At 35.8% G+C, this 19777-nt stretch overlaps 2 protein-coding genes and 1 non-coding gene across 6 annotated transcripts; all 3 read left to right on the forward strand.

The window, feature by feature from the left end:
- On the forward strand, positions 1 to 73 carry TRNAE-CUC (transfer RNA glutamic acid (anticodon CUC)). Its single transcript has one exon. It is a non-coding gene; the product is annotated as a tRNA-Glu (tRNA).
- A 4460-nt stretch (positions 74 to 4533) lies between these two features.
- Positions 4534 to 6671, forward strand: LOC118039694 (fructose-bisphosphate aldolase 1, chloroplastic). 2 transcript variants are annotated; one of them, XM_035046454.2, is made up of 6 exons: positions 4534 to 4815; positions 5056 to 5325; positions 5517 to 5626; positions 5727 to 5817; positions 5910 to 6179; positions 6270 to 6671. In XM_035046454.2, exons 1-6 carry the CDS (start codon positions 4645 to 4647, stop codon positions 6546 to 6548), a joined length of 1191 nt encoding a protein of 396 aa, XP_034902345.1. In that variant the 5' UTR covers positions 4534 to 4644; the 3' UTR covers positions 6549 to 6671. The 2 variants fall into 2 exon arrangements, with proteins under 2 accessions (XP_034902345.1, XP_073265056.1); XM_073408955.1 differs by having other exon boundaries at positions 5910 to 6671.
- A 10611-nt stretch (positions 6672 to 17282) lies between these two features.
- LOC118039791 (putative transcription elongation factor SPT5 homolog 1) lies at positions 17283 to 19702 on the forward strand. 3 transcript variants are annotated; one of them, XM_073408550.1, is made up of 8 exons: positions 17283 to 17484; positions 17570 to 17943; positions 18027 to 18268; positions 18363 to 18509; positions 18617 to 18775; positions 18857 to 18940; positions 19177 to 19247; positions 19343 to 19702. In XM_073408550.1, exons 2-8 carry the CDS (start codon positions 17601 to 17603, stop codon positions 19398 to 19400), a joined length of 1104 nt encoding a protein of 367 aa, XP_073264651.1. In that variant the 5' UTR covers positions 17283 to 17484; positions 17570 to 17600; the 3' UTR covers positions 19401 to 19702. The 3 variants fall into 3 exon arrangements, with proteins under 3 accessions (XP_073264651.1, XP_073264653.1, XP_073264652.1); XM_073408552.1 differs by having other exon boundaries at positions 19181 to 19247; XM_073408551.1 differs by having other exon boundaries at positions 17283 to 17943.
- Positions 19703 to 19777: the final 75 nt, after the last annotated feature.

Here is a 19777-nt window from a genome sequence, read left to right on the forward strand (position 1 = left end):
TCCGTTGTAGTCTAGTTGGTTAGGATACTCGGCTCTCACCCGAGCGACCCGGGTTCAAGTCCCGGCAACGGAAATAATTTCTTTTTCCGGGCAAACAACGAATATGCAGCCTTCTATTCTTATATACGCCCTAAAAACAGAGGGCAACGAGAATAAACTAAAAAAATAGGCTCGCATTTTTTGACAAACAAGAAAATGAGCAGATCCATTAACAAATGCACGAAAATAACCCAAGAGCCCAAATTGATCAAGAACACCCACAACGCTTCTCCAGGCACTACTGCAAAGCGTGCATATCTCAGCTTTCAATTCTTCAGTGTAAATATCTCTATAATAGCTTTCTTCCATGGAAATCTTAAATTTCTTGCTCTTGGGGCCACTTAATCTAGTGCAAAAGATCCTCCCTTTTCATAGACTAGAACACTAGTGTCCTCATATGTAACTGCATTTTATGTGCCGAACACCATTATCTTGACAAGAGCAAAACAACCCTTTACACGAATTGCTTAAAGTCAGCGCATTGGGCCAGCAATTGAGCTCTCGCAGCGAGATTAAAATCGTGGGTTTCTCCCTGAAATTCAAGTCAATAAAACATGCAGTTCAATTGTTTTAATTTGAAATATATTAAAATAATTTTTTATTTTTAAAATTTATTTTTTAATATCAATACATTAAAAAAATTTAAAAATATTAAAAAATTAATTTAAAATAAAAATAATTTTAATTTTTTTTTAAATACAAAAACAATCAACTCTAAAAATTATGGTTTTTTACTCTATTGTTTGGTTTTTTTTCCTCTTATTCAGGCTGTTATTGGGCAGTTGGCCCAATATAATTAACATAAGGTTTGGTTATTGGGCTAATGGATCATTGGCCCAAAAATACTATTTGAACCAACTTGTAAGTTCTAACTAAAGCTACTAAACCAGTAAATCAAATGACGACATGTCATAGGCGTTACAACAACATAATCAAGCATTGTCTCTCTCTTCGCCTTCTTCCTTTTAGAAACTTCAATTACAATAACCAATTTTATCAGCTAAGAATTAGGGTTTTTTCTTCAAAACAGTATGTTTCACAACTTTTCTTTTCTCTCTCTTCACCTCACACAGGCATTTGATGGATATATATAAAGTAGATCCAAAAATTCCTCCAAAATGGATCTAAGAAAATCCTTCAAAAAAAATAAAGCAAACAAAAAAAATTCTAAAAATACATGAGCTTAGACATGGTAGCCTGGGCCCCGCTACCAAAAAGCATGGGCTCAGGTAAGGAGCTCGAGCCCAAGGACTAGGGACACGAGTACTATGCCTGAGCCCAACGTTCACCAGAAAAAAATTTTCAGAACTCATATGGATCTTTTAATATTTTATACTGATCAAATATATATTATTTTAACTAAAATACAACTTAAAATATCAGAAGAATGAAATTATACTTCATCTCTTTCTTTCCATAAAAAGACCAAGATTTATGGGCTATAAATATGCCATGAATCATTTAAGTCAAAGATTCATAATCTTTCCATTCTCAATATTTTTAGCATAACCTTTTATAAGTACTAGTTATCGGTTACCTGACTTATCAAGCACCACTTACTACTACTATAACTATTGTAATTTGTTTTATCAGGCATTACCTACTACCACTTACCAACCATTTTAAACTTTTTATATCAAATTATCAGATACCTTAACTATAAAGAATAAGTTAGATTACTTGAACCAAGAGATCAACCAGTTATACAACATAACAACCTTATTCTTGAACCGAATTTGGAACTTATCAGCATCAATCATTGATAGTTTCTTACTTCAAAATTGCCGCATTGGAAACCTCTAGTTGATTTCTAGTAAGAGACACCAACTTTAATCGTCGAGCTTAGTTAGTAACAATGCTAAAATCTTGCCTCTAGTTTGTTAGAAATTCAACAAATTTCATGTTATTGTTAATTATTTTGCCCTGATTGTAACTACTATTTTTTATGATGCATTTGTTGTCTATGCCAACTTTTTCGTAGGGTCATACTAGAGTGTGTGTGTGTCTATATATATATATACATATTTATTTATTTATTTTGATAGTAGTATGCTTGCTAACTAGGAATGGGAATTGCTGTCTGATATGACTGAATGATAATGCTTGTAATAGTCTGATGATGAGTTTCATTGCAAGGGGGCTGAATGTTATGATTAACATAGGTAAAGGTATATATGGTTACGGTTCTAGATAATTATATTGCTGGAATGGTAGGATTCCAAGTGGCTTTATTTCTGTCTTGGCTTCTGTATTCTTTGATATTGGACAAATGTTGGGATTTGAGTATTTTCCGTGGCTACTGTGGGTTGTGACGGCTTGCCGCATACTCTCATCGTAGGACAAGATAATAAGAAAGCTCCCCTTTTGCAATAATTTTTTTAGGACATCCGTTTCTCTCAGCATGTGAGCTGGCCTGTGTTCTTGGGAAAGATGGTTTTATTCGAAGGAAATGCAGTACGCTTATCATTAATAGAAAGAGAAAATGAGTTTTCTGCTTCCGGTGGACTAGATCGATGTCTTATTTGAACCATATTTTGAACTGTTATGGAAGCGCTCTTCGACTAGATAATTGTGCAGGGCAATGCCACCATGGAGGCCTCATTGCTTAGGACAAAATGTAATTTGCATGTCCTCACTAGAAAATCAATTTATCTCTGCCTCTTGAGTTTTTATGGCTGTGGATTAACCTGTCTTCCTTCTTGTTTATTGACGTTGCTTCCTACATATCTTTAGCCATGACTGCTGGTGATAGTGAGACGGTACAAGGCTCTATATCTTCTGTTCTTGTTCATTCTTGGGAGTCTAATTAATGAGAACGGAGATGCTCTTTCACCTGAAGATGTAGCTTGGGTTGATTCTTGCTTTGTTAAAGATCCTGAAATTTCAGATGGTGACTGGAGTTCTCTGAAAGATGTTTTGCTAGAATTTCTCAGTCTGCAGCCAGAGTCACATGACTCTTCTGAACCTGGAAATGATGACTTGCCTAGAGGAACAGGCATTCTGAGATAAGGTCTCTACAATTGATAAAGAAATACAAACAAGAAGCAACGGTTTTCCAATCAACGAGGAGGTTGATGTTTCATCATCACAACTCCTTCAGGGAGATCTCTCAGAAACTTCTCTCGAACATGCCTTCTCGCCTAATTACAAGGAAGATGATGACTCAAAGATGCGTCTGCCAGTAGGTTCAGGACTTGATATGGGTTTTACAGCATCTGATACTGAGCCATCAACTGAGGATATCTTTAAGGTTTGGGGTTCGGGCATTCCAGATGAGGAAGATGAGCTTATCAAACAATTGAACAAGGCGCTTGCTGCAAATCCTGTTCAACCCACTCCATCATCATCTGATGTTTCCGGAGCATGGAAAGATTTGAAAGAGGAGTCCCTTGATACTTTGATTCATGGCATTGCTGACCTGTCTTTGGATCAACATTCTTCATTTTACTTGAGAACATTTTACTTGAGAACATTGTACATTATATAGTTTCAACTTCGTTGCACATCTCCTGCTTCTAGCAACCGCTTTTAATTGTGATGGACGTAGGGTTTAGAGCTCTGCGTAAGTGTGAAATATTTTTACATAAGCACTCTATTCAACTTTGAATGATGGACCGGACAACCTTAAATTTAGTTGTTGTCTCTGAAACACTGACATGTACATTAAAGATTTTATATCTACTTCTGATGTTCATATTATACAATGCATGCATTACCGTCCCAATGAACTTGACAGGGGCTTTCCATGACTGAAATCTCACGTCCAATTGAATCCTGTACTAATTGTGAGGAGCCGCAGCCCTACTCACCTGATTCTCAGTTCTCGTTCTTCAGGCTTCTGCAACTGATGTTCAGAACCACCAGTTTGACCAACGACCACGTTGAGGCAAGGAATCAAGAATTAAGGCTCTAATTTGTCTAAAGCCGTACGTAGTGGGGTTCCTTTAACCAAAAAACGTTGGTATTTTGGTGCCTCTGCCATGAATCTATGCTATTTTAGTGGGTCCTTCAAGTGGAACCACCCAGTGATATTTAGACCCACTATAGGGCATAGAAACTCGAGCCCATCACATAGAAAGCTGATATGGCAAGCTATCTACCGTTGAGAGGGGAATCATAGACCATCAAATCTGGCTATTAAACAATGGCCATTAATCAAATGAAGCTAAGAAACAAAACAGGAGAGATTACAACCTCATATTTACTCTCCAGAGAAATCTCCCAAGCGACACTGATTTGGAATCCGTAACATAGTGAATGGGATGCGGTTGTCTGTTCTTCTTGACATAGAAGAGAAAATATCAGCTTTATGACTCCATAATTTCATTAATTTACGAGGTGGGAATAAAACCATCTATTTCAACCACGCATACACAAAACAAAGTGTACCGTGCTATATATCATCCACGTGGCAAATTGTTATTTGTCGATGAAGGACAGCCTCAAATGTGACATCTTGTGATAACATGGAAGCCAAATATAAATTGTGCATGCATGTGTGGTAAAGAGGCACAAGATAGAGAGGAGATAAGATATAGACACTTGTTATAGGCTATCTTGCACTGTTAGTGTAGTCTCCTATCATCAAAAACAGAAAAAAGAAAGATGGCCTCCGCATCATTTCTCAAGTCATCGCCAGTTCTAGACAAGTCTGAGTTTGTTAAGGGCCAGACCCTCCGCTTGCCTTCTGCCTCCATTGTCCGGTGCCGCTCCACCGCCCCTTCTGCTCTTACCGTTCGTGCTGGTTCCTATGCGGAGGAGCTTGTCAAAACCGCGGTATGTAATATTGTTACATCTTTCAATCACTTTAACTGGAGTTAGACTCGACAGTACTTGCAAAAAATATGACATGCAATGACTTTCTCATACATGATATATAGTGTGAAGCATAGGCTTTAAGTAGAAGGTGATAGTACTTCTCTTGCCAGCTTTAAGTCCATGATATAAGACACTGCCCTTTTAGTTTTTTTGGGTAAATGAGACCGCACTTATCTGTTCTTGTTCTGGATATTGTAGAAAACTATTGCATCTCCTGGCCGAGGTATTTTGGCCATGGATGAGTCCAACGCTACCTGTGGAAAACGTCTCGCCTCAATCGGGCTAGAGAACACCGAGGCTAACCGCCAGGCATACCGTACCCTTCTTGTAACAGTCCCTAGCCTAGGCGATTACGTCTCTGGTGCCATCCTTTTTGAGGAGACTCTCTACCAATCCACCACTGATGGCAAGAAGATGGTTGATGTTCTTGTTGAGCAAAAGATTGTTCCCGGTATCAAAGTTGACAAGGTAATACTCCGACACATGTCTCCTTACATTAAGTTTTCACGAATTCCAAACTTTTTTTATTGAAATTAAACTCTTGCTTTATTCTTGTCATTGAGTTAACTAAATTGATAGTATATGGCAAAAGAGCATACATCTTATTGTTTATTGAACGAAATTTTAGTAACATACAGTTTGAAAAATGAAAACATTAGGGTTTGGTGCCTCTAGCTGGTTCCAATGATGAGTCATGGTGCCAAGGTCTCGATGGACTCGCCTCCCGCACAGCTGCTTACTACCAACAGGGAGCTCGTTTTGCCAAATGGTATGAGATCTGTTTCTCTATGTTTCGCAAAATGCCAACTTTCTGTAACCATTACTTTGCAACGAAACTAATTAACTAAATGCTTGCTTTCATCGGTCAGGCGTACTGTTGTGAGCATTCCCAACGGTCCATCTGCCTTGGCAGTGAAGGAGGCTGCCTGGGGTCTTGCCCGCTATGCAGCCATTTCTCAAGTATAGCACCCCAAACAAATTGCTGTATCGCTACCTGTTGTTTATAATCTCAACTTTCTGATTGTGAAGATTTTGTCACTTGGATCTTGTAGGACAATGGATTGGTCCCAATTGTGGAGCCAGAAATCTTGCTTGATGGTGAGCATGGCATTGACAGGACTTTCGAAGTAGCCCAGAAGGTTTGGGCTGAGGTTTTCTTCTACATGGCAGAGAACAATGTCATGTTTGAAGGTATCCTTCTCAAGCCTAGTATGGTCACTCCTGGTGCAGAGTGCAAGGACAGGGCCACCCCTGAGCAAGTTGCTGAGTACACACTCAAGCTCCTTCATAGGAGAATCCCCCCAGCCGTCCCTGGAATCATGGCAAGTTTCAGTTCAACTTTCATTCCCTGTTTTACTTCTTTAGCAATAATAGTGAGTTTATGTACTGATCATGGATTGTTTTTTGAGCAGTTTTTGTCTGGTGGGCAATCCGAGGTTGAAGCAACCCTGAACCTCAACGCAATGAACCAATCTGCAAACCCATGGCACGTGTCTTTCTCATATGCTAGAGCTCTCCAGAACACTTGCCTGAAGACATGGGGAGGCAGGCCGGAGAACGTGAACGCAGCTCAGGAAGCACTTCTCATCCGTGCCAAGGCCAACTCTCTTGCTCAGCTTGGCAAGTACACCGGTGAGGGAGAGTCAGATGAAGCCAAGAAAGGAATGTTCGTCAAGAACTACGCCTACTAAGCTCTGTTGTGATTGTAATCTATAGATGAAGAAGATGGGGATCCGAGGGAGCAAATGCAACACTAATTTATCTCAATGTTGAAAAGATTTTATAGCCATGGAGACTATTTTTGTTCTTTGTTACATGCACTTTTTAGTCACATAAAAAACCTCTTTGCCAATGAGATTTGGTATGCATTAAGCACTGAAATGCTTTGATCTGCAATTTCAAAGTTCAAATCTTAATATGGGTCCTGATTAGAAGAAGAAAAATCAACTCTAGTTGATGCATTGAAAATGTTCATAATTCCAGACGAGGAGAAGAATCTATCATCCAAGCAGGCTAAATTGCTGGCGAATTGAAAAAACACTAAGACCTATGTGACCACCATAAAAACACTCGAGATTTTAGGCAAATTGAAACGTTATATCTACCCATTTTTTGGAACCAGCAATTCGTAAGCTCCAACAATTGCTGGCGATGACATCGGCCAGCCAGCCACATGGAATGGAGAGCAACATCCTTAGCCACTAGAACATAAGGCCCAGCAACCTTAAATAAGGGCCATATATAAGGCTGTGACCAAAATGAGACGGAGGCACCAAATTTACTGAAAAATTTCAATTTGGTTTTTCGAACTTCTATTTTATATAATTTAGCTTTTTGAGTTTAAATTATCACCCAATTGTATTTTTTTTAAGAGGGAGGGTTGAATTAAAAGAAAAAAGACTGAAGTGAAAGCAAGTAAAAATAAGTGGCGGATTTGAAATTTGTTTAAAAAATTCATTTTAGCCCCCCATCTTTTTTAGCTCTTCCATAACTAGTCCTTTTAATTTTTTAAAATTCAATTTTATTTATTTTCTCATTTTCTAGTCTTTTTTTTATAGGGGGAGAGAAAGAGACTCATCGAATTTAGGCGTAGAGAGAGAAAATTGTCTTTGACAATAATTATGGCCACCAAAATAATCAATTTTTGTGTTAAATGATTCTATATAATGAGAGAAGTTCGAGTTCAATGTTTTTACCTTGAAAGTGCCTAAATAAACAGATCTAAGCTTGAAAAGATTTTTAGTTTTGAGTTGATTTTGGGTTTTGAGATTTTTTTTTGGGTGTTTTTGAGGGTTATGATTGGTTTAACAAGGCTTCTAGATTATTTTCTAGGTGTTTTAGGTTAAAAATAGGTTGAAACGAGTTTTTGGGTAAAAAAAAAACATGAACCTTGTTTTAAGTGAGTTGCGCCATGGTTCTCCCTTTTTCCTCAAAAGAAAGTTTGGCTAGAAGGTATCTTAAGTGGGATTGCTCTCTTATAATAGACAACAACCTTAGAAAAAATCAAAGAAATAAATCAGGGAACGTTCAAACTATCCTAAAATGCATACTACTCTACTAAATGCTAGTATCTTTGAAATCCGTACAGCCATCCAAGGTAAAGAGTTTGTCTAATACCCTCTTCCTCCTATGAAATCGCCACCCAATACTTGTACATCTAGTAAGGATTGTTTATTTCATAAAGATAAAGGATGCAACACAAAGGAGTGTTACGCCTTGAAAAAGGAAATTGAAAGATTCATAATTAAGGGATATCTTCATCAATTTTTGAAGAAGGATTCCCATCTCGAGCCAAAAAGGGAAGTGCTTAGTCAATCTATAATGGCACTACCTGAAATCAGCATGATTTAAGGTGGAACCTCTTCGGAAGATGATTCTAGCACTAGGAAAAGAAAGTATAGGAAGGAGTCACTTACAACAACTCGTCTTTTAAACCAATGGCATGTGCCTATTGTCTTTACCCTAGAAGATGGAGAGGGAATAACTTTCCCATATGAAATGACATGTTCATCTTTATGATCCTTTCTAATCATCAAGTATATCAGGTGTTGGTGGATAATGGCAATATAATCAATATCCTTTCCCATAAAGTAATAGCCCAGATGAGGATATCCTATGCAAGACTGATTCCAATAAAAATTGCTCTTATTAGGATAAAAGGTTCAGGTGTACCGGTGAAGGGTGCCCTAAAACTCCCAGTCACCCTTAGCACTCCCCCTAAATGAGTTTCCCTCCAGCAGACCTTTATGGTTATTGACATGACCTTGGCCTATAATGTCATTTTAGGTATATCTCTTTTGCATTAGATTAATGCAGTCATTAGCACTAGGTGCTTGACACTGAAATTTATAACTCTGAAAATAATGTCCACAGTGAAGAAGAATAAAATAACCTTAAAGCAATGCACCTTTACTTATCTGAAGGGAAAAAAGGCCTTGATATTGAACCAATAAGGGTTATTGAAAGAAAGACTGGAGGTTAGAGCTAAAATTAATGAAGAATTGAAGGAATACTCTTTTAAAAGAAAATGACTAAGTTGTCATGAAAGTGAGGTTAACCTTAACACCAATACAATAACAATCACCGACAGAGCTCATCTATATCTAAAGGTTTAACTTTATGATAAAAACCTCTAACATGCCAGGAATCAGTCCTGAAATTGCAACTTATTAGTTGAAGAATAAGCTAACTGTTCATCCAGTCTAGAAAAAGAGGTGTTTCGAGGGTGAAAGGTAGAGATCAATAACACAAAAGGTAGATAAGCTTCTAGATGTTGGCTTTATTATGGAAGTGATGTACCCTGTTTGGTTAGCAAATATGGTAATGGTTAAGAAAAGCAACAGTAAGTAATAGATGTGTGTGAACTTCATATATTTAAATAAAACTTGCCTAAAGGATAGTTATCCTCTTCCCAAAATTAACCATTTAGTTGACTCCATTGTAGGTTTTAAATATCTGAGTTTTTTTAATGCCAATTTTGGATATTATCAAATTCTCATGCAGATGATAAGGAAAAAACAACTTTATATTTGAAGGGGGAAATTTTTATTATAGAGCAATATCATTCAGGTTTAAGAATGCTAGGGCTACTTACTAATGAATGGTTAATGAAAGATTCAAGAATTAACTTAGAAGGGATATGTTGATGACATGTTAAAAAAACTAAATCCTTTCAAGTATGTCTTTCCATCAAAAAAGGAAAGTTTTTGGGTTTTCTAGTAAGTAACAAGGGAATTAAGCCTAATCTAGAAAAGGTTTAAGCCATTTTAAACATGACTCATCCTTGGTTAATAAAGAAGTTTCATTATCTTATAGAGAGATTAATTGCCCTTAATTAGTTTATAGCTCATTTAGAGGGGCGTACTTTACCATTTTTTAAGACCTAGAGAAACATAACCAACTTTGAGTTAACTTTAGGTTGTCATAAGGCTTTTAAAGAGTTTAAAATTTATCTTTCATCTCCCAAGATATTGTCTCAACTAGGAGAGAGTGAAAACCTCTTTCTCTACCTAAAGATGGTTGACTCAGCAGTAAACTTTGTTTTGGTAAAGAAGGATGAAATAATATAATATCCATTTTATTACTATACTCAAACTATTCATAATGTTGAAATGAGATACTTAAAGTGAAGAAAGTAGCCCTTGCTCTGGTGAGCGCCTCAAGGAAGATGAAACCATATTTCCAAGCTCACAAAGTCATAGTTTTGACAAATCAACTTGATGTAGTCGGGCCTGCGATAACGAGTGATTCTAAGCCGTCACGTGTGTGTTTATCATAACTAAATAAAGATTTATCCTAGACAAATTACATAGATGGCCTAATAAATATATTTATGGACTGGTGGGTAAGTCAAAACCCAAGAAGTGATCTGGTCGCACCAGATTGAATAACAACTCAAAAGGTCCATAACTTCTGATTTGTTTGTTGGATTGTGTTCAAACTATTTACAAAATTTTACAAAGACTATTTTCTCTATAATATCCATTGCATTGCTACACGGACCATTGGATTTATAAATATAAAAAATCTCATCAAAGCCTCTTAATTTTGGCAACTTTTGTGTTTTTTCCACTTTTTTTTTGGATTTCTTACTTATTTTGGATTTTATGTTTTTTTTGTTCTTTGTAATTTCAGGTTTTTATTTTTATTTTCTAGTTGAAGTAAGGTTTTTGGACTATTTAAGGGTTTATAAACCTTCTAGCGAGGAAGACTTCATTATCATTATTTTAAAAAAGAATAAACTTGTGAATTTAAGACTCACACTTGTAGTTTCTTTCATTTAAAATATTTTTTGTTCCTCATTTAATAACTTTCTTTAGCTTCTACCTACATCACAACGTGTGTGATAAATCCTTCATAAGCCAGAGATGTTTAGACGTCTAATTAGATGGCTATTGACTTAAGAGAGTTTAGACTTCAATATAGACCTTGACCAATTATAAAAGGTCAAGCCTTGGTAGACTTCATTATTGAATGCTTGTTTAAAGGTCCTATAGATACATATGAATCTGTATTTTCGATCATAACTTCCTGAGCCAAACTAGAAGCTCTAGTAAAACAACCTCTGATTTTCCCTGCCTGGGGATTATATGTTAATAGCTCTTCCAATATTAATGGAAGTAAAGCTAGGATAATGCTTGTCAGTTTTGAAGAACAAGTATTGGAATATAGAGTTTATTTTGAGTTCCTAACCATAAATAATGTATTAAAGTATGAAGCTTTTTTAGCAAGATTACACCTTGCAGGGCCCTTGAATGCATACCAATTTAAAGTATATCCTGGTTAGTGGTTAATCAAAGCTAATAAGTATATAAAGCCAAAGAAACAACCATACAACAATATCTTTAGAAGGTTCAGCCTTATTTAAAACTTGGAGATAAAAGTATTTTAATCCCTTGTATTATAAGGGAAGACAACCACCAGACAAATCTTATGTCTAAGTTAGCAAGTTTAAATCTTGTAGACCTCCTTGTGGATATTTGGGTTGAAACTGTAGAAAAATTAAGTGTACGTAAAAAAAAGCTTATGGGTGTTCCCATCAATATTGAGAAAGATTGGAGAACCTTGATCATGCATTAATAACTTGTTAAAGAATTACCCTCAACAAAAATCAAGTCATTCATCTAACTGGGCAAGCAGTAGGGTATTACATAATTGAAAATATACTATATCGAAGATCTATCTGAACTCCATTACTAAAATGCTTATCTCTAAAATAAAGCACTTATGTTTTAAGAAAGATATATAAAGGTATATGTAGTCTACATACAAGTTCTAGAGATCTTGCTGCTCAGACTATACGAGCAAGTTTCTATTGGCCCCTGAGGTTTGAAACCTCTTTGGGGACATTCTCATTCCCTCTTCTAGTAGAAGAGGGTTTAGTAATGCCATTTTTAGATCTAGGACCTATTTCAATGGCTATAGGTTTGTCACACCCCCACAAAAAAATTATAAAGGCACGACATCGGCTGGCGATTTTCGTTGTGTTCTAAGGATTTGGTTCTTTTGGAGTCGCCACCTAGTATTTGGTCACTAGGAACCCTAACTGGTCTTTCAGAGATTCTAAGGCAAGGGACTGGTTGCGTAAAGGGAAGGTACTAGCACCCCTAATACGCCCTACCTGAGGTAAGCTGCTTGGTGTTTGGTTTGCTCTATAGTCTATGGTGTTGGTGTTTTCTAATCCCGTCAACTCGTAAATCGCAAGGAAAAGAGAATAAAAAAAACGAAGAAAATTTCACAATTCTTAAAAAAACAATTACTTTTCACGACTCATAAACCGTGGAGAAAAAAATTTAATTTTTGAAATGTTCTCGATCGCAACCAAAGCTTCTTTCAAACATGTGCGTTGATTTATTACTCCCGATAATATTTTGGATGTTCGTCTTTTAAGGATTTCTTCATCCAAACATTAGCGGTGAACAATAACCACAACTTCTCCTCCCAAAATAAGATTTTTATAGTTTTTGGAATATTGGCCAATACCCTTTGGAGTTTTACAAACAGGTTGTAAAATCCACAAATGCAAGAAAATGATTTGTGTTTTAAGAAATCCATGCGAAAACACATTTTCAAAAAAACTTCCAATATTTTTTTTTTTATATATAAAAAGAACATTCAAAACATGTTAGTGTATTGGCCGTATGCAACACGCAAGAAAATATTTTTTTTTTTTTTTGACGAAATCGGGTATTTTTTAATACTGAATTTGTATCTCCACAGCATAAAAATACAAATAATATTAAGCCACTTTGACAAAAATATGCATAAAAATCACAATATTTTTTTTTAGATTTTTCAAAAATATATTTTTTTATAAATATATATTTTTTTATAAATATATATATAATATACACACATATATATATTATAATAATATATAATATATTATAGGGCTGGGCCGGCCCAAATAAATGGGCCAGGCTCAGCCCAAAAAGGGGCGGGCCAATCTCGGCCCGCAATGATATTGGGCCGGTCTCGGCCCAAAACTAAAATGGGCCGATCACGGCCCGAAAAAAAATTCTACAGTCTGGGCCCAGACCGGCCCAGACTTGCAAGGCTGGGCCAGCATCGGGCTGGCCCAGCACCTTGCGGCCCAGCGGGGGGGAGAATCATTTTTCTCCCCCCTGCCTCCTGCATGCAACATGCAGGAGGCCAGACCACCGAAGAAAAACAAAAATGCAGGGGGAAGAAATGCGCACCTGGCGTGGAGGCGGTCGCTGGTGGAGCTGCGGTGGCGTGGCTCGCGTACGGCGGCTCCGGGCGGTGCTGTGGCGGTTCGAACGACGGCGAGAGAGACTTGTTTTCAGTGGCTTTCTCTTTGGTTTTTTTCTTGGTTTTTGGGTTCGGTTTCTTTGTTTTTGGTTTGTTTCTGCTCTCCCACTCTCTTTTGCTCGTTTTTTTCTCTTCTCCCCCTGTCCTCGGGTCTCTCTCTCTCTCTTCGGTCTCCTCTCTCTCTCCTCCCTTCAGGTTCTCTCCTCTCTTCGGTTCTCTCGGGTTTTTTTCCTTTTTCTTTTTTTCGGTTTTCTTCTCTTATTTATAGGGGCAGAACAGGTGGGGGGCCATGGTTAGTGCGCCTTCAATCACGCAACGGCTGGTCGGCCATTGATGCTTTCGGTGGTGGTGGTGGGGGCGAGGAGAGAGACGCGGGAGGTTTTTTTCAAAATTTTTTCGTCTTCTGTTCTGCTAAAACGGGGGGAAGGAGGAAGATGAACAGTGTCGTTCAAAACGACACCGTTCTGATCTTCCTCCTTTTTTTTTTTCATATATATATATATAAAACGGCGTCGTTTTAGGTAAAACGCGCCGTTTCATTTAAATGGCTAAACTTCAAATCAGTCCTCCAAATTCGGTCCCCGCCCCTCTTGTTGGCCGCCTTTTTCACTTTGGTCCTTGGTCTCTGAGTTATGCAATTGAGCCCCTAATTGATCAATAAACTTCCAATTTCTTCAATTAAGCCCCTGAAACAATTCCAAACAGCCCCCTCTATCTTTGCGCCTTCTCCAAATTGATCCCTGGTTTCAGATTTTCACAATTAAGTCCCTAATTGGCCCTTAAACTTCAATATTTATGCAATTGAGCCCCTGATTTGACCCAATAAATTCCTAAAAAATATATTTTGGCCCCAGAACTTAAATTTCTTCAAATTAAAGCCCAAATTGACTTAAAAATCAATTTTTCTTGCAATCAAATCTTCTATAAATTCAAATAAAAATCCAATTAAGTCCATAACATCCAAATTTGGGGCTTTTCTCCTCAAAATTCAAATTTTTCCTTCTCAAAAAGGGCTGTCAAAAATTCAATCCTTGTATTTTTAAATTCCTTGACCAATTTTCTGACTGTTTTTCCGAGCGCTTCTGCCCCCTGTTATTTTTCTAACCTCTTTTGGTTATTTATTTTATTTTTCATGGGGACCCAAAAAATGGGTTACAACAAGGTTCATGGCTAGTACTTTCAGTTTTAGGCCTAAAACTGAAATTTCCCTCAACGGATGAAATTTCTTTGCATTTTCTAGAAGTCATTTTGATGATTTAAAATAATAATAAAAAAAGATAAGATGTATTATGTGTTTACCTAGAAGATGACTCCTTTTCTGTTAAAAAAAAAAAACACAAAGAAACTTGATCCTATATAAGGCTTCTAATACATAGAATTCAAAGGAAATTTTTGGCAAAAGTAAAATTACAAAAGAAGAGGGTTTATATACATCGCCGCCTTCTACTCTAAGTAATGAATGAAGGACGTGTGACCTTATATTATAAACCTAGGAAGGATAAACACCTATTATATTGGTTGCATGTAACCAAATGGTCTTTTCAAAAAAAGATCATTTCACCTTCCTTTAACTATTTTTTTAAATACCTCTTTTTAAGGGAAGATAAAACGAACCTTACTAGTTGTCTCCCAAGAGGCTTTTCAAGTCCTTATGCATTAAATGCATAAAAGACTTAGGGTGAAACTGATGAGGAAGTCTTTTTTACTCAATATTTTTTTTATGTTTTGAAAGAGCTCAAAATCTATAATAAGATGATAACATAATCAAATATAGGGTTTGGCAAGTTGCTTAAACCGATATGCTGGGGTTTAGCCATGAAATGATCCCAAGTCTTCATGGGTCTAGCAAGTTGTCAGACACAATATGCTTAAGTTCAGCCATGAGCTGAGCCCAAGACATCGTGTGTAAACCTTTGGATAAAAATCTTATATTGAAGTAGTTAAATAAAATAAATTAAATTAAATTGGTAAATATGCTTTGAGAAATATTGGAGCCAATGTATAAATAAAAGACATAGTAAGGTCAATGTAAAAAAATAAAAATAAAAATAAAAGAGAATGTGAGGGGTTAATATGGAAATTAAGAAAACATAAGGGGCTAATATGTAAATAAAGTAAGTGAGGGTAAGATGCAAACAAAGAAAGTTATAATTATAAATAAAAAAGAATTGTTTAGAAATCTCTTGAAATGGCCGGCTATAAAAGGAAAAAAGTGGGAAGAAAAAATGAGCTAGAAATCTTACACAAAAAAAAGTTATATTAGAGAATTAAAGGGTGTTAAAAATGAGATTTACACAAAAAAAAATTTTTTGAAGAACTCCAAGGAATTCAACCTTGATAGGGGCAGCACAAAGGAGAGAAAAATAGGGTGAAAGAAATTTGATTCATCTTGGAATTTATTCTTTAATTTCTTGTTTTTTAAGGGGTAATGAATTCCTTTAATAAGTTTTTTTAACTTGTTTTGTGTTTTTCTTGAATTGTTGGACTATTTGGTAGAGATTCATGGTTTATGAAGTTGAATATGAAATTGTGTTTTGATGATATTTGATACATGTGATGAATAAAAAAAAAAGGTTAGTAGAGATAATTTTTATTTTAATGAATGGATTGATAAAGTTGATGGGTTTAATATTTATGTTAGATAATGATATATGAAGGTATTATATGTTATTATTGCTGAAAATAATGGAAAATACACAGAGAAATAAGTAAAAACTTGTTAAATTTAGAAATAAAAAAACTGGACAGTTTGTCTCTCAATTTCTTCTTTAAGATTAGGACCTAGGATGATGGAACTTAAGATAATTTCATTCATAAAAGTTATATATATTGATGATACATTTCAAAAAAAATACTAACCTTGCTTAAATCCAAATGAGAAAACACTAAATATGAGAATAAAACCAAAGCATGGTCTAAACTAAAATCAACATGATAGTTTTTTTTCTACTGTAATTTGTGAGTTTAAGCATGTAGATGGAAAAATTAAGTCTAGTCATCTTCATCAAAGTTTTTATACATATGTTTTAGCTTTTCAAATAAAGAAATCACTTATAAAATCAAGTTCTATAAAATCTAGTTATAATCACAATATTAAATAGTGTTCTGAGTTAATTACGTTGAACCACTTGAAATTTATAAAATGCGAACTCTTGTTTAGAGTTGTTCTTGATTAAAAATGTTGAATTATTGAGGGAATGAAAATGAAAAGTGTGTGTATGCACGGACAAGGCTTGAAATTAATAAAGTGTACCTATTGGTACAGGTGAGATTGTGGACGTTAAACGACAACGGGGGACAATTAGTAGAGCATAGATTTCAGGTAAGTACTCGACATTTTAGATTATTGATGTTGTTGTAAAATGGATGTTAACATTTTTATTATGCAAATTTATTATGAAAATATTGGTTAGACCAGTTTCCTGATGATAAGACAAGTGTCCTGTGAATGGTTATTCATTAAACCAATTTTTTGATGATAAGACTAGTGCCCTGTAAATAAGTTATTACTTGCATCATTTTTTTTTTTATGATAGGACTGATGCTATAGGAATGGATAATTAGTAAAACCAGTTTCCTGGTTTGAAACTGATACCTTGTTAAATGGATAATTATGAAAATTTTTTATTGGATTAACGGGAATTAAAACCCTAAATAATGAGTTGTTTAAAAAAAATGATAGAATATTGTATAAATGCCTAAATTGTTTAATTAATCTTATGATGCTTTATAAATCAATAATTTTTCATCAGCATAGCATCTCCTAATTGATGAATTTTATGTTTAAAAATGAGAAATTTCCTTATTTTTCCTCTCATAACTACGAAATAAGTTTTAAAATATTTTTGATGTTACAAATTTTATACTTTAGAAGAAATAGAATTGTACGGGGGTGTTAATATAGGTTACCTAAATTTATACATGGCATAGAATATTATTTTTTCAAACACGATTTATTTATTTTCTTAAGAATATAAAATAATTCTTAATTTTAGCACAAATAAATTTTATGCTTGCTTCATGTGTGAATTACATTTCCAATAATATTTTTTTAAAAATAAGTTTTTTTTTTATTAAAATTAAAATTTTTATATTTTTATAAAAGCAACTAAATGGGTTAACCCAACTTTAAACCCGTACATTGATGGTCAAACTCTAATAGGCGGGGGATCCGACTTCAAACAACATATTGTTTTTCCTTTCAGATAAAAAAAAAAAATTCACTAAAATTCTCGACGTCTTCCTCTCTTCTTTGTTTCTGTTAGGGTTAGCACACTCTCTCTCTGTATCTTGCTCCCCGATTGATCGAACTGAGCTTAGAAAATCTTAAAATCCCTAATCCTCTACTTTCAGCAGGTACAAGATTCTATCCTATTGTTTTTTCTCTCTTTCTTGAAATTAGCATGAACTGTTGCCTGCTGACTTCGATTTATTGGATCAGATTACAACTATAGCCGTCAATTCAATTAACCATGTCTCGTCGAAGAGACGAAGACGACGACCTTGAAGATGAAGAGTATGAGGAGCAGGAAGAGCAAGTAATGGATGAAGAAGAGGAGGAATATTATGAGGGTGAAGAAGAGGAAGCGATTAGGAAGAGACGGAGATCAGATTTCTTTGATGATATTGCGGAGGAGGAGGAGGAGGAGGAGGACGATGATGATGGGGATGAGGATTATGGTGGCGGTGGTGGTGGAGGAGGAGGTGGTGGTGGTAGGAAGCAGAAGGGGAAGAAGCGGCGTGGCTCAGAGTTTTTTGATGATATTGCTCAAGTTGCCAGTGATGACGAGGAGGATGAAGATGATGGCGAGGACGGTATGTTTGTTTAAATTTTAAGCCCTTTTTTTTTAGTAATGGTGGTGAATTCAATGCTCTTAATTGTGCTTTTGTAAATGCAGATTTTATAGTTGACGATCACGGAGCTGATTTACCTGATGAGGGTAGTGGTAGAAGGATGCATCGTAGGCCGTTACTGCCTGCAGAAGAGGATCAAGAAGATGTTGAAGCACTTGAGAGAAGTATTCAAGCAAGATATGCAAAGTCAATGCACTCAGAATATGATGAAGAGACTACGGAAGTGGAGCAACAAGCTCTTTTGCCATCTGTTCGGGATCCGAAATTATGGATGGTTAAGTGTGCGGTATGTCTATCATTCGTCAATGGGCATGGTTTTTCTTATTTGTGGTACTAGATGTGTTCATGTACTTATTTAATTGTTCTTTAATATTCATCAGATTGGCCGTGAACGGGAGACGGCTGTTTGTTTAATGCAAAAATACATTGATAAAGGATCGGAGTTGCAAATTCGGTCTGCTATTGCTCTTGATCATCTTAAAAACTATATATATATTGAAGCAGACAAAGAAGCCCATGTGAGAGAGGTATCCTTCTGCTTTGGGGCTTTCCAGTGATTACCGAATCACTCAACTTTTTGCGTTTTCATGCTTATGGATGGAATATGTGATCTATTGATTTGCTTCTGCTTCAGGCTTGTAAAGGCTTGCGCAATATTTTTGGGCAGAAAATCATGCTTGTTCCAATCAAAGAAATGACTGATGTTCTTTCAGTGGAAAGCAAAGCAATTGATCTTTCAAGGGACACCTGGGTCAGAATGAAGACTGGGAATTACAAAGGGGACCTTGCTAATGTATGTTTTATAACTTCTGTTCCTATTCACCTTCTTGTTCTCAGTTTTTCCTTGCTGATTTTTCGTTCTCTTATTTTGAAGGTTGTAGATGTAGATAATGTCCGGCAGAGAGTTACAGTAAAGTTAATTCCAAGGATTGACTTGCAGGCTCTTGCAAACAAACTGGTAAGTTTTCACTTCCATTATTGCCCTTTGTTTGGTTGATAGTAGACATATTCGACTGAGAAAATTGTCTTGTTCAAGGTCATGTCTCATCAAATTGGTGACCTCATGTAGATGCACTAGGCATTCCCTTTTTTATCATCAATATTGCTTTGCCGATGCATGAGATGGTGTGAAACTTAATTATGGTCGTGCACTTTCATAATAGAAGATGGATTTTGTTACCCCTTTTTCCCCAGGAAGGCAGAGAAGCGCCAAAAAAGAAGGCATTTGTACCTCCTCCACGTTTTATGAATGTTGAAGAAGCTAGGTAAATACCGATTGCTTCTTTTTTCATTCAAATATCAATAGTACTGAATTTTTTTGTTTATTATATGATTATTTGTTGTCCCTGTAAATTTTCAGGGAATTACATATTCGTGTAGAACGCAGAAGAGATCCAATGACCGGTGATTATTTTTGAAAAATATTGGCGGGATGCTTTTTAAAGATGGTTTCTTGTATAAAACTGTATCAATGAAGTCAATTAGTGCTCAGAACATTAAGCCATCATTTGATGAGCTTGAGAAGTTTCGTACACCTGGAGAGAATGGAGATGGTGATATTGCCAGTTTGTCAACCTTGTTTGCAAACAGAAAGAAGGGCCATTTTATGAAGGGTGATGCAGTTATTGTTGTCAAGGGTGATCTGAAAAATCTAAAGGGATGGGTTGAGAAAGTTGATGAAGAAAATGTACATATTAGACCTGAAATGAAGGGTCTTCCGGTAAGAATTTGTTGGTAAATTTAAAAATAATCATTTGTCTTTTGTTATGTTGTTAAGAATAGGTTGAATTTGCTT

Source organism: Populus alba, chromosome 4 (genome assembly GCF_005239225.2).
Source record: "Populus alba chromosome 4, ASM523922v2, whole genome shotgun sequence".
Lineage (NCBI taxonomy): Eukaryota > Viridiplantae > Streptophyta > Magnoliopsida > Malpighiales > Salicaceae > Populus > Populus alba.

Excerpts from the sequence above, each read along its gene's own strand:
- LOC118039791 (XM_073408551.1), top strand. The coding sequence starts at position 17,601 with ATGTCTCGTCGAAGAGACGAAGACGACGACCTTGAAGATGAAGAGTAT. Across the intron at positions 17,944-18,026 it reads TGAAGATGATGGCGAGGACG|ATTTTATAGTTGACGATCAC; the intron begins GTATGTTTGTTT and ends TTGTAAATGCAG. Across the intron at positions 19,248-19,342 it reads ATGAATGTTGAAGAAGCTAG|GGAATTACATATTCGTGTAG; the intron begins GTAAATACCGAT and ends GTAAATTTTCAG.
- LOC118039694 (XM_073408955.1), top strand. The coding sequence starts at position 4,645 with ATGGCCTCCGCATCATTTCTCAAGTCATCGCCAGTTCTAGACAAGTCT. Across the intron at positions 5,326-5,516 it reads CCGGTATCAAAGTTGACAAG|GGTTTGGTGCCTCTAGCTGG; the intron begins GTAATACTCCGA and ends TGAAAACATTAG. Across the intron at positions 5,818-5,909 it reads GCTATGCAGCCATTTCTCAA|GACAATGGATTGGTCCCAAT; the intron begins GTATAGCACCCC and ends TGGATCTTGTAG.